The sequence below is a fragment of the Diadema setosum genome, chromosome 16 (genome assembly GCF_964275005.1).
Source record: "Diadema setosum chromosome 16, eeDiaSeto1, whole genome shotgun sequence".
Classification (NCBI taxonomy): Eukaryota; Metazoa; Echinodermata; class Echinoidea; order Diadematoida; family Diadematidae; genus Diadema; species Diadema setosum.
The window spans coordinates 19,806,444-19,821,652 of NC_092700.1; the positions used below are offsets into that span (position 1 = coordinate 19,806,444).

General features: G+C 37.9%; 1 protein-coding gene across 1 annotated transcript in view; it reads left to right on the forward strand.

Annotated features, from left to right (window-relative positions):
- The window catches only part of LOC140239668 (short transient receptor potential channel 7-like), a 39,403-nt gene extending 26,384 nt beyond the window's left edge, over window positions 1–13,019 (forward strand). The window contains exons 8-13 of the mRNA XM_072319498.1: window positions 7,007–7,262; window positions 8,392–8,605; window positions 9,348–9,519; window positions 10,830–10,900; window positions 12,038–12,113; window positions 12,682–13,019. Coding sequence (XP_072175599.1) covers window positions 7,007–7,262; window positions 8,392–8,605; window positions 9,348–9,519; window positions 10,830–10,900; window positions 12,038–12,113; window positions 12,682–13,019 — 1,127 coding nt within the window. The remainder of the gene's footprint in view (window positions 1–7,006; window positions 7,263–8,391; window positions 8,606–9,347; window positions 9,520–10,829; window positions 10,901–12,037; window positions 12,114–12,681) is intronic.
- The last annotated feature ends 2,190 nt before the right edge of the window (window positions 13,020–15,209 follow it).

The window sequence follows — 15,209 nt, forward strand, 5'->3', positions numbered from 1 at the left end:
TTATTTGAATAATTATGCAGTACCGGCTGCATGCTATAAGGATTAGGACCACCACTTGCTGTCTGGCGTAAGCTCTGTAGTCTAGTGGAGATGATGCCTGTCAGAAGATCAGGAGGTCGTTGGTTCAAATCCTGCTTGAGTACATTATGCCCATGATTTCTATTGTTTTGGCTGCTGGCAAAACACTGATCAGTTCAGACCTAGTGCTTATTTACGTCGGTGTAGGGCCATTTGTCTGTCAGTTGCAATGGAAGCATCTTGACGGAAGAATTTCATTAATTTGAATAATTTAGCAGTATCCGCTGCATGCCATAAGGATCAGAACCACCACTTGCTGTCAGGCGAAAGCTTGGTGGTCTAGTGGAGATGACGCCTGTCCGAAGATCAGAAGGTCATAGATTCAAATCCTGCTTGAGTACATATGCCCATAATGTCTTTTTGTCATGGCTACTACTAAAAGACACTGATTAGTTCAGTGCTTATTGAAATCAGTGTAGAGCAATATGTCAATCAATTGCAATGATGCTGAATTGTAATGTTGATAAGCAATGATTTCCCAGACATGGCTTTGTATGAATAAGTCTTAGAATAGTGAACAAAATAGATTGTACAATGTATTTTTTTTTTATACTTGTCAGCTGTGCATGATACACATGAGATATTGAAATATGTGTATGTGAAAATATTCTGCATTGTTTGTTTTGTCATGCAGGAAAGACACGGCCCCCTGCCACAGTATCCCAGCCCCCTGCGGAAGAATCTGTACCCACTGATGAAGAATCTGTGCCCCCTGCTGAAGAATCTGTACCTCCTGCTGAAGATTTATTTTGACACCGCAATTTTTTAAACTTGTGTTTGTATTTGTTAATACTATATAAAAAGTTCAGATAAAAAGTTGCCCCTTTAGCATTCATTCAAAAGTTAGAGCTTAAAATCTGATACGCACACACACACACACAAAAGAAAAAATTGTTGTATATGTAACTAGCATAATGAACATAATTTAGAGAAAACAACCATGTTTTTGGAAAAAATACCTCTTTATTCTTGGAGATTATGCGATAGGGAACATGCCTGGCAATTTTCGCCGCGATAGTTTGATCGATGGCCAAGATCTTAAGGAGGAGCCCAAACAACCCTCTCCCCCATTTTCCCCATTGTCGGGCGATTGGAGGTCAAGATCTGAGGAGGGGGACAAATAAGTTCCAACCCCACACTTGGATTAGGAAGGGTTAAATGTGAGTTGTGTATCACAGAATATTTGCATTATATATCTTATTATATGACAGTGACATGTTGTCATGATACCCTCATCATAAAAGATTTTGGGTTGTCTGTTCAAACTTGTTTTAGCACACTTGCATGAACTAGCAGTAATCTTTCATGATTAATATTATTAACCTGGGAAAATGAAACCTTGAGAAAGTTGACAATGGCTCTTGATATCTTTAAAGGTACTAAACTTTTTTTTTATAATTTCAAGCAATAATATTCATTACCAGCAAAGTCATGGGTTTTTCCATCAGGACAACATCATGCCAACTCAAAAACACTGTACATGGTCTAGTGTGTGAAAAGGTCACATAATTTCACTCAGAATGTAAGGACTGATATATCCTTAACACTTTAATTTGGTTGGGTTATTTTTCTGTAATGTATGTTTGCAGATGTCTTCAAGAGAGCAGAGCTCTCCCAGCCCCCCCCCCCTTGCAATTCAGTACATACAAAACTGTAAAGTTGGGTGTTTTTGTTTTTGTTTAAAAAAAAAACCAACAATTTATGCTAATGTATGCATAATGTCACAATTTGCTGAAAAATCACTTTAAAAACTGCACAAAAAGGCATATTTTTGGTAAATTTGGTGGATGAAAAAAATGTAATCATTTTTTCTTTTATGATGCCTCCTCCACAAATTGTAACCAGAGACATTATTTTGGGGTTGTCCATCCCTCCTTCCATCAGTCAGTAATCAGTTTTGTGGACAGCATAACTTAAAGGGAACCCAACCCAAAGAGCGATGTGGATTGAGTGATAGCAGCAACATTAGTAGAACACATCAGTGAAAGTTTTAGGAAAACTGGACAAGTGATGGAAAAGTTTTGAATTTTTAAAGTTTTGGTGTTGGAACCGCTGGATAAGGAGGCTAGAGGTTATGACGTATTTGTGGACAACAATTCAAAAAATATTAAAGAAATTCCACCAAAATTAACTTTTCTAGCATGATGAAAGAGCACATGACTAACTGCTTTCAGAAAAACAAGGGAATACTCAATTTACTCAGTCCACAATTCTCTTTGAGGTTGGTTCCCTGTAAGAACCATTTTAGGTATCCAAATGAAACTTGGCATAAACAGTGAGTATGAGAGAAGGAAGTTGCGCCTCTCAACTTTTGGTTGCACATGTTCAAGGTCAATGGCCATGGTCAATTTTTAAAAATTTGTCTGTATACATATTACCTGATAAAGTTGCATTGGTAAAATTCTGGCCTATGGGATCAGAGGTCAAAGGTCAAATGAAAATGCTAAAATTCTATTTTTCCCATATCTCAGAAATGGCTCATGGTATCATCATGATATTTAGTGGATATGCATGTACTGCCTGACAGTTATTCTTTGGGATTTGGGCGACATTGAGTGAAAGGTCAAGGCTGAAAGGTCAGGTTCAGAGGCTAAAATTCCATTTTATTTGATTACTCTTTTTCTCCATTCCCTGGAGATGAATAACAAGTCTAGGCACAAGAATACACATACCTCACTGCCCAATGATTCGTAAAGAAAGATTTTTGCCATGGGGTCAAAGGTCAAGAGAAAACGTTCAAATGTCACATTATGAACTTATTATGAAACTTTTTAAAGGGGGTGGCTAGTAACTGATCAGTGGGAATCAGTGAGAATGCTAGGGGGATGATTGTTCCAATCCTGGTGGGATTGATTTTAGAGTATTTCATATATGTGTGAAAATGATTTGCTTCAGAATGGTCTCATATTCAAGTAATGTGCTGTTCAGTGTTTCCAGGTTAGCATGACTGTGCAGTGAAGGGGTGATCGTTAACGATCACCCCGTCACTGCACAGTCATGCTAACCTGGAAACATTACTTTAATATGAGACCATTCTGGAGCAAATGATTTTCACACAATAGATCTATATAATGTACTCTAAAATGAATCCCACAAGGCTTGGAACAATTATCCCCAGCATTCCCACTGATTAGTTACTAGCCATCCCCTTTAAGACATATATGTGTCAGTTTCCAGAATGTTTTATGATTGTATCATAAAATTGTTTAGGCTACCAATACTTTGTACCTGTAGTTGCATACTTGTCAGTTGCCTCAGGAAACATGTACAGCATATACAGCTGTATTGCCAGTGTAGGCCTGCCAAATAACAATGTATATTATATTGAATGATTCTGATGACTTATTATGTTTATTGGTAGAGGAATGATAAGGGGGGGGGGGGGGGGCTCATCCCCTGGCCTAGATTTGGTTCATCTCGTGGCATTATTTCATCTGCTCAGTAAAGTAGGGGACATTTTGTGAACATTATGAACTTATTATGAACATTATTAAGACATATTATATAACATAAATGTCAGAATGTTAAGAAGGGGAGGGGGGGGGGGGGGACTCCTCCCCTGGCCTAGTTTTGGTTTGTCTTGTTGCATTATTTCATGTGCTCAGTAAAGTAAGGGACCTTTTATGAACATTATGAACATTATTAAGACATATATGTGTCAGTTTCCAGAATGTTTTATGATTATATCATGAAATTGTTTAGGCTACCAATACTTTGTACATGTGGCTGCATACTTGCCAGTTGCCTCTAGGATATATGTCCTGCATATACAGCTGTATTGCCAGTGTACCAAATAACAATGCATAATATTATATTGAATGATTTTGGTGACTTATGTTAATTGATAGAGGCATTACATACTTGCCCAGCTCATTTAGGAAACACTTCCAGTTAAATATGTATGTGATATTTGCCGCAGGAAATAAGTGACTTTCTGTGACAGCATAATGTAGTGAAAACATGGTGTACTTGACAGTTGCGTCTGGAAACACTCCAGGTATTCATTGTCTGTGTGCAAAATGCCATGTAACATCTTGATGAATCTTGCCAAATTCATTTTAATGAAGATCATAGTTTTGAATAAAGAGAATATAAACCTTTTGGTTCAGATCATGTTAAATGAAGGTTGAATTTGTTTTCCTCTCTTTCATTTTCATTTTATGTGTTTTACGAGTAAGTTCATGTGTATAATTTATGTTCATTGTAAATTTTTGGTCTCTCCCATACATCAAAAACGAGGCACAGACATCACTTTTCTGTCAATGGTGACATCAACAATTTGATGTACTCTTTCCATGAAATCTTTGAAGGTTTTTGCGGCGGTAAAACATTGGATGGTAGAAGGCTTAAAGGTGCACCGCATATATTTTCAAGATTATGTGTTTGGCCCTGAAAAGGGCCTTCCCAGCCCGGATAAGACCTTTTCTAGAAAGAAGTGTTGCACCTTTAAGTCTTATACCACCCAATCTTCCTCCAATTTTCCACAACTTTGAGCTATTACCATCAATCCTCACACAACAGCTACATACTTAAACATGCCAGTCAAGTTCAAATATGAGTGATGTCTAACTAGGTCAAAGGTCAAAGTGAATGTGTCAATGAACTAGCCCTGATAAGCACTATACTCATAATATTGATGTATACTCTGTAACTTTCTACAGATCTTAGGCTTAGCTCTGACTACCAAACTCATCACAGGTGCATGACCTAAAGATACCAATCAAGTTCAAAATGTGGTTGTAAAAGTCAAACAAGTTCAAATGTCAGATGGTTGAAAAATTTTTCCTCATAGGCACAGTACTCACAGTATTGAAGATACATTGGTTGCCAGTAAGGCAGATGATTGCATTTAAGATTATGTTATTTATAAAGTACTGCATGGTCAAGCACCTGGTTGTCTGTCAGAATTAATATGAATAAAATCATATTCATATTCACATAATTTACGAAGTACACAGAAGTTGTAAGTTGTTTCTAAAGCAACCTCACTTAAAACAAAAGTAACTTTTGGGTATTGTGCCTTTAGCTGTGCTGCTCCATAACTTTGGAATGAATTACCTGAGAAAATGAGGAAGGCCCCATCACTTGCTGTCTTCAAATCTTTGTTGAAGACTTACCCTTTTCAGAAGCATTTGATTAATTTGTTATTTATTTTTTTGTGTGTGTCTAATCAGTAGCAATGTCAGGAGCTCTGTTACATCACAGCACAGTAGAGTATATTTACATAGTAGCTGCGCTATACAGATTTGTCTAATCATTATTATTATTATCATTATTGTTATTATTGAGGTGTACTCATCAATATTTTTTTTTTTTCAGATTAGAGCAGTGACCACCAAACTCACAAATTAGGTAGGCTAAATAAATAAAAAATGCCAATCAAGTTGTATATGAGTGAAGTCCAACAAATTCAGAGGTCAAATTAATGGAATTAATGGTCACTGAACTTTACTTAATAAGCGCTTGAAACAATAAAAGGACACATTGTGGTGTACTCTCAATAACTTTCCACATTGAGAGCTATGATAGCCACACATTAACACCGCATGCATATCACCTGAAGATTTTGCTCAAGTTTGAATATTGGTAAATATTCTAGGAACTAGGTCAAAGGTCAGATGGTCAATGAACTTTCTCTGATTTAGTGTCATATATTGTTCACTCTCAATAACGAATTTCCACAACTTCGAGCTATGTCCGCAAAACTCAAACATGGGTACATCTGCTAAAGATATATGCCTGTCAAGTACTTGGTTAAATTGAACAATGTACATGTAAAAGGTCAGAAGTAAAACTCTAGAACTAATACACTTAAAAAAAAAAAAACAACATTTTAATGACAGAGTGTAATATTTATGTGGGCGAGGACGATACATGGCTTGGTGTTTGTCTGAATTGTCATGAGTTACGTGTGTGTAGATGTTCATTTGTTATCTACAAAAACTTGTTTTTTGCGTGGAAGATGCAGTAATATAAGGTTAAGATTTAAAAGCTTTGAAGTAGGATCCTGAAATATGTTGCCATTTTTTCTCACTCTAGGGTGCAAGTCTAGTCAGTATTTGTAAGTATCAAGTTGACCTGACTATTATAAAGGTCAAAGGTCCCAAAATTGAATGATTATATACAGAAAACCAAGTATTTTTCAGTATATTTTGTAGAAATCCGTGTTTTTTTTTCTCCCCCTCCCTTCCCCCTTCTTCCCCTCTTTTCCCCTTCCTTTTTCCTTCTTTTTCCCCCTCCAAGCAGTCCATTATGCCCTGGTTCGCGGCGTGAGTAGCGCGTGTTAGTCAACTCACGTGACGTTGAATAGTGCATTGAAGCTCATGCTCATCGGTAACGGTCGGCTCGAGTCGAGATTCTTCCGCTGGGTGTGTGTATACTTTGATAGACAGAGATAGTGATAAATCTGTACACAATTCCTTCCTGGGATTCTTGATTGTATCCGAACCGGACCAGCCTTCCCGCTCCAAGCCATCGGGTCTTTTTTACGATCACGGAGCTTTACGGAGTGTTGCCGTACTTGGCAACAACTTAGTTAATGCCTTCACGAGGAACTTAATTTGACGAAGCCGGTGAATGAAATGGTTCTCTACTATGCTGTATTAAATAACTTACAATATTCATCAATTGTAATAAATTATAGAAACGTTCCATTTTCAAAGCAGCATGTTTTTAACAATCCACAATTTCATTTCTGGCAATATCAGTACATGTCATGGAATATCATAACGTAACATTATATTGTGCATATCTTTTAGCCTTATTTTGTATATTGCGTATGATGCGCAATTCCACATATGAAAAAGAAACAATGGTATGAAGACGAGTGTGCGACTATTTCGCCTTGTTTTATCTTATTCGTTTAATGGACATCAAATTATTTGCTAAACAATAAATCTTTTTTTTTTTTTGCCTTCGTCTCCCAAAGATCGTAACGACTGGAACGACTACGACCCACAGCTGATCGCCGAGTCGCTCTTCGCGATGGCAAACATCCTCAGCTTTTCCCGCATCACCTACATCCTTCCGGTCAACCAGTTCCTGGGCCCGCTCCAGATCTCCCTCATGAGGATGATTGGTCAGATCATGCGCTTCGGAGCCGTCTTCATTGTTGTGTTTCTGGCCTTCTTCTGCGCGCTGACCAACCTCTACTGGAACTACCCGGACGACACCAAGTTCGGCAGGTCTGCCACTTTGGTCCTTTCTTAAGCCCGCCGCACACTATACGATCCGACCGGTCATACGACCTTAAGACTGGAAGTGTGACGTCACAGTCTTGCCAGTTTCCAGTCATACGACTGGGTCTTAGCGCCAGTCGTAGAGATTTGACATGTTGAATTTCTACGACCGGCCGTGGGTTTTCAGCCAATCAAGATACAGTAAAATACAGTAAAACTGCGTGCGCTTTAAAGATGTACTGAAGACAGAACAGTCGCAAGCCTACTCGTAAGGTCAGATCGTATAGTGTGCGTTGGCAGGTCTTGCGACTGGGTCTTATGGTCTTAAGGTCGTATAGTCGAAGTCGTATAGTGTGCGGCAGGCTTTAGGCGTCTTAGAGACCCTCATAGCACTGCATAGTGTGGGGATATCATGGGGTGGGAAAACTGGCTCGGTTCGGATATATTTGAGATGCCCTCTACCTATGTGTGCAACTTTACCACTGATCTCCGAGTATATTGCACACACAACCGAAGGATCTCGACTGGAGTAGAGTGTTACCGATGGCGTTCGACTCTGGACAGTCGACATCTTTCGGCTGCGTGTGTTCTGCTGTAAAGCTGCACAAAGTTCTTCATTTATCCGAGTCGTTGGCCATCCTGGCCAGTCTTTTCATGCTACCACGCTACCAGGTTTTTAACTCATCAAGTCCTGGCAGAATTTGCTCATGAAAGTATCATTTTGTAATCATTGAAATAAATTTCAATGCAAACCTTGTATTGGTAAAGGATTAGACAGAACTGGTTACATTCATTTCATCTAAGCAAAATCCGAATTTAATGTGCGGATTTTAAGAGAAACAGAAATGTTCATTTAATAAAATGCCTCGCGAATTTTAGAATTATTCATTAGTCTAAGATAAAACGGGATCTTTAAAATTCTACAACGGATATGACAGTTTTATGTGAACAGCAAAAGGCCCAAATGAAAAAAAAAAAAAAAAAAACACGTTTACTGTTACCTTTCGAGACACTTACAATAGTAACAATTATGATGATAAAGATACAAGACCAAAACGCAATAACGTGATGTCAAGGATCTGATAGGACTCCACTCAGTCATTATGCATTCAGTCCGATTGTTTCTCGTTGCTAGGGCCGACCGCACCTTGACGACCCTGCTGTGGGCTCTCTTCGGGCTCGCCGAGCAGGACGACGTCAAGTGCAGCTCGGGGACGACGGAGTGCAGCGGACACACGACCACCGAGATCGTCGGCACCGCTCTCTACATCATGTACCACCTCATCATGGCACTTGTGATGTTGAATATGCTGATCGCGATGATGACAACTTCCTTCCAAGAGATATACGTGAGTTATACAAACCCATGCTGCTATAAATTATACGATTTTCAATTGATACCACCCTTACAATTGTAAGTTCGTCTTGATTTAACAATTATGTCGCTTTGTAAGCAAACAGAAAATCAGAAGTAAATCAGCGGGAATTTTTTTTAATAATCGAACTCATATAAAAAATATGATAATTTCATGTAAAAGTTTACAGCGTAAAACTAAAAAAAGAAAATCATGTGCAATTCGATATTTGTTTTGCACGCAAAATTTCACTAATTTTCATTTTTCTCAAATATTTTGATATTCTTATATCGGTAGAAAATATGTTTATTGGCAGAAGATGCCCGCTGGAAAGGATATGTGTGCAGAAACATAAATATTACTCTGTAGGCCTATATACATACCAAGAACCGGTCTGAATTCTTGTGTACAATCCGAATAGAGAGCTCCTCAGTACAATGTACCTGCATCACACAGATTTGCCAATATGCCTTACTCTCTAAACTTTTACAGTTCATGACTTTTTGTGTGCGTCCATTTTCCCCACAATTTTCACTTATAAATACTTATTTCAGTGTTCTGCTGTCATGCAAGGCTACACAGTTTCAGGATTGTTTTTCCTTTACAGTCGTACCTCCAATAATTCAAAGCCATATCAGACTACATTTCTTCATAGGTCAATCCCCTGACAGTATAATGATAGCATGAGAGTTTGATGCGTTGAATTAAACGGACATACGTGCCTACCAATTTACAGGACGATCAAGATGTCGAGTGGAAGTTTGCTCGCTCCAAACTTTGGATGGTGTATTTCGAACGCGGAGCCACACTCCCGCCGCCTTTCAATATCATTCCCAGTCCCAAATCAGTGGTGCACTTAATCAAATTTGTGAAGAAACAGTTCTGCCGCTCGATTAGAAGATCATCGATGGAGCTGAGACTAGAGGTAAGACGACTGTCTTGAGGCACAGCTATAATAAGCCAGTTTACAGTTAGCAATGAGTCTGCAATGACCTCTGAAAACACAGACTTTTCAAAGCAAGGATTGATCTTCTAGAAGAGCCGTGAAAACAGCCTAGCGGAGAAATGGCAATTAACATTCAAGCGCTGCATTAGTGTCTTCTGGTTCTTTAGTTGAAAAGATACACTAACATCTGTCATCTCTGTAAATGCCGAAATGGCCCTATTAATTATTATATATAGTCGAATTCCGTTGTAACGAATTCCTCGGGACCGGCAGTTTTCTATTGTTATATCGAAATTTCGTTATATCCGAACAAATAAATAATAAAAAATGAAGACTTGATAATGTTGTGGCCTGAATTTTTACTTCGTTGTATTGCACCGGAATTTCGTTGTAACCGTGTTCATTATAATGGGTCGAGTGCACTGTATGAATATTGAATTGAAAGACCGTTTTCTTGAAGACCTATCCAGGATTTCTGATACCTCAGTTTATATACAAGTCATTTTGATGGAATGGTCTGCAATGGCCTTTATCTGCACCTGCTCAGATTTTAAATGTAAACTTGCTTATTTATATGCCAACACCCTCCCCCCCCCCCCCGCACACGCACACACACTCACTTTGAACAGACGTTTAACCGTAATGTATTACAATTTATTGTACAAATTACGAATGAAGCAAAGTCAACAGTAACTCGAGAGTTAAGAAAGGCGGTGAAATTGGTCTTTCACCAATAAATAATGACCAACTTCATATCATATCTAACGGACGAAGATAAGCATATTTTACATTATGTAGCATATCACGAGCGCACTTCATTATGTTCTGGTAGTTATAGATGATATAATGGTTAGACAAATTATGGTAATTCATGTATACATAAATATATTCTTACATTAGGAGCAAGAGCTCCTGATAAGCGTAAACAATAGAGAACTAATGCATATTATGATAATGATGTGTTTTAAGTCTCAGAGTGAATGATGCTATAGCTGATGTTTTCTACAAATTAGGGTCAGCACATGTAAATGCTCAATCTTATGTTGGTTTTTTTCTTTTTTCATGTTTTGATGTGTAGAAGAAGCTTATATCGTGACTATGTTTGTAAGATTTGTACAGTAATCCCTCATGAGTAGATAATGAATTAAAAGTCACTGAGCAAACGTCTGATGATATTCTGAAAAGTGTGCTGCTAAAGAAGGCTGATTACATTTCGATTGCATACTACGATAGATCTTTCTCTGTGAAGATATCATTTCCAATGTTGTATATTCAATTTATCACAGGGAACAGGGAACCTAAATCGACGGGCTGGTATGCGAAAACAAGTAGCGTCTCATGAGGTAAAAATTATTACTCCAAACTTCCACACCCTCTTTCTTTATTCTCTTCATCTTATACTCCTCCTTCTACATCATCGTCATCATCATCTTCTTCTTCTTCTACTTCTTCTTGTTCTTCTTCTTCATCACCTTCATAATCTTCTTCTTCCTCAGTGCGATTTGATTCAATTCAGCTGCTAATTATTTCCTCCATAAAAAGGGTAAAACACTATGCAAAGCATGCCTTTCACAAATCTTATTGTTTGAACAGTTAAGAAATGAGTACAGCGAGTACAAGATGAATTATGAATTGAACCTACATATAAATGTTGCTTTTAGTATATATATATATATATATATATATATATGACAAGAGAACAATGCATACTTTGCAACATAGAAAAAAAAAAGTACATCATGATCTGATGATGACGTTCGTTAAAAAGCAGAGGACCTGTTAAACATGTGGATCACTCAAAATCTCTAAATTCATTCTGATATTTTCTGTGAAGGTACTAGCTTTTAACTCCTGTCGACGATATACTTTCATTACTATATCCTACTATTGCTGCAGCTGGTACTAATGATCTCTTTTTACAATTCGATGTACAAGCCATACTACAGTATTATAAAGATTAAATTCTATATTAAAAATTTTATTGTCTCGAAGCTCTCATTGTGTAATTTGTACTGACTGGTATAGTATCAATATTTAGTGTCATCTTTATTTCATTTTGCATGTCATGTCCTTTTTTCCGTGAATGATGGAAACAAATGAAATGAAATGAAGTGAAATGAAATAATATTGAAAATAATGATAATAATAATGATGATAATAATAATAATAATAACAATAATAATAGAATGATAATGTCTTCTTTATCCAGTTCAGCCTCTTCAGTGTTGCCAATGCTCTACCAGAGGGCCCTGCCATTATCCACTGTAATTTCCCTAGCTTTCTATAGGTACCTATTTATACACATGTGTCTAGAGGGACATGGTGAGAAAAAACATCTTGTCCAAGGACGTAAGCACTGGGCGGGAATCGAACTCGGGTCCTCCGATTGGGAGTCGGGAGTCTTATCCATTATGCCTCCATAAAATACGCATATTATGTAATGCACTTATTATGTTCCTTTTTTCCCACAATCCCGACAGAGTCTAATGAAGAAGGTGATCAAACGTTACCTCTTCAAACTACAGAACGACAAGGAGGGAGAGGATGGTGGTGAAGGTACGGATGAGAGAACAACAACAACAACAACAACAAAAATACGAACTCGTTTAACACTCAATCTCATGAAGATTAACTTTGGTCAAATTTCTCTGTTTGCTTCTTATTGTTTTTTTAACGAAGCAAATTTTTATTTTCGTGTTGCTAACTAATGTCATTTTTTTTTTTGCTATTGTTACTTTTTTTCTTTTTTGCATGTGTGGCGATACATTTTTGTTCGAGCCTGTTGAATTTGTTTATTTGTTGTTCGGCTGTGTTGTATTTGTTTGTTTTTAACAATGATAATAACATAATAACTAGTGCTTAATACTGACATTTCTAAGCGCATCAATACGGAAAAATTCAGGTCATATACAGCATTATGTATACATATAATATGACAACAACAACAACAACAACAAAAATTACGATTGATTATGAATAGATAAGTTTTCAGCAATGATTCAAACTTATCAACACTTTCAGTATTTCGAATACAAGTAGTCTTTCCCTCTTGTGGTCATTGTTACGCTGTGGAAAGGGGTTGCAAAAAGAAAATGACGAGTCCGTCTTGTTGTTTAACGTATAGGAGAAATTGAAGAACTGAAGAACGACATTTCGAGCTTCAGATGCGAGGTGATGGAACGCCTCAAACAGGTGGCACCGGGTGCCTTCTCCGATGGATCCCTCTCGGCCAATCGCCTGCAGACTTTCCCCAGTGTTTTCGCCAGCACCGAGTCACTCGCGGGCCCCAAGGCACAGCGACAAATGAGCGAAGTCAACGCGCGGTTGGACGTACTGGAGAGGAACGTCCAGCAGATCACGGACTCCTTCGCCGAGTTCTTCGTGCACGCCAACCAGCTCCTGCGCGCCAAATCAGACGCGGGCTCGGGGGATAGCCTGCAACAGACGTGTAACACGCAATGAATTTGCGCTACAGGATCAGAATAGCAAAGGACTCTAGTGCTATACTGAAGTAACCTACATCGGAAATCGGTATTTTCTGGGAGTTTTTTGTTTTTCTTCCGAGAAAACCGAAGAACATCAGAACCTGTGTCAAATCTTCTTGTGAAGTGTGTATACATCCCTGACAGAGAAGTGTATCACTAGGCAGGATGTTGCCTTTCAGAAAACCGTTGTGAGATGAAAGTGTGACTAGTGCAGCTTTTCTGATGAATAATTATCAAGTTTATTCAAATCTAATGATGAATCTCTCCTTGTAAAATCACGTCTTTAAAAACAAGAAATGTTGTATGGAATCTAACCTCTTTTCATCACTTTTTCCAAGCCATATGACTGAATATCTGATATATGTATAAAGGTGTATTTATCACATGTCTTTAAGATTTATTTATAATTCATGACACGCTTCTTCGAAAAAGAATTAACTATTTTCGGTTTTAAAATGTTCAGGAATCGTGTTAACTTCTTTTTTACTTTCATCTTGAGTCATATGAAATTCAATTTGTTTGATTTACTGTGAATATCATTTAAAAGCATTATCATAATGTGTTCATGTCCGGCAAATCAAACAAAATCACCAATTTCAACAAAATAGGAAATCAAATGCCATATCTGCGACTTCTTCGAAATGTGTCTTGTTTGTTGAAGACACCAAAAAAACTATGAAACAGAGCAGAATCGTCGTTTTTTTTTTTTGTTTTGTTTTTTCTTCACAGGATGAATTAATATTACTTCAAACACACTGTACAGCCCTGTTCTGACATTCAGAGGCTTTCAGGATGTTTCCGTGATCGATGTCGTTGTATAGATTGCAACATGAATAGTATTTCAAATACGTGCACCCCAAATCGAAATTTTCATTCCTAATGTGAATACATTATCTGTGGCATTTTTTTTTTTGTCCTGTTTTATCGTAGCTGGTTTGTGCTACAGCTGCTCTCTTTTAGTTTTTAGATGGAGGGGGGTGTCGTTATATCGGTTCATTTCACAAACAAATTTCATTTCACAAAACAAAGAGTTTATTCTGTGCGTATCAAAGAAGCTAATCTTACATGACATCGGAAGATCCAACAAATTCTACACGTAATGAATCCAACCTGCCAAATATCTGGTTATGTTTCTTGCTTAATGTGCAATTACATCAGTAAGCAAGACAACTTAGTTGGTTACGTGATACAAAATTATGCTTCGATCGAACCGAGACGCATTGCATGTATAGTTGTGCTTTTTACCGGTATACGTCGAGCTGTTATACATTCTTTTTGTTTGTTTGTTTGTTTGTTTGTTTGTTTGTTTGTTTGTTTGTTTGTTTGTTTATTTCCATCTGAGAAGATGGCTGGATAGCCCATATTCAGCTACACTAAGCTGGTCTTCCATGGGGTCCAGTTGGATGTGAGGTAGGACCACTTCACCGGGTTAAACACCCTGCTCTTTGCGATGAATGAATGAAGCGGATCTTTTACGTGTGCATGAGTTGTGACTCTCTCATACAAGGGACCTCCATTTTATGTCCTATCTCAGGGACAGAGTGTTTTGCCTCTTGCTAGAGGGGACGGTATGGTTACACACAACATTGCTCAGTCCAGACTCGGGTTCGAACCCGGGCCTTTAGGATCGTGGGGCAGACGCGCTGCCGACTGAGCCAACTCACGCCCTATTTGTATAGAGTACTATCACATGAATATGAAGAATATGATCGCATAAGGAGTTAAGTCCATTCTTGTTGATTTTAGATATTTGAGATTAAAGCAGCAAACACACATGCACATACACACACACACACACACACACGCACACACACACACAAAGCAGTTAAGAGAAAAAAAAATACATGCTATCTTTAATCGTAACTTAAAGAATATTCCTTGTTATGTGACAAGTAAGGTATGACCACGGAGGTGGGAAGAGAATGGTATGACTGAGGAAGTTTTATTTCGTCCTAACTAATGATGGGCGTAATTAAAGATGTAAGAAAAAAAAATGACGCTTGACCCGTTTTGATATCAATCTCTATATCTCGAGATTGTCATTGGTCGAGGGGCGTTGAGTTGATCTACTGTCAACCTTTCCTAAGTTGTACCATAAACTCATTCTCACTTGCATATTATCTGAAACTTTGACGTACACAAATAGAGGATTACTGCAGTACGCATC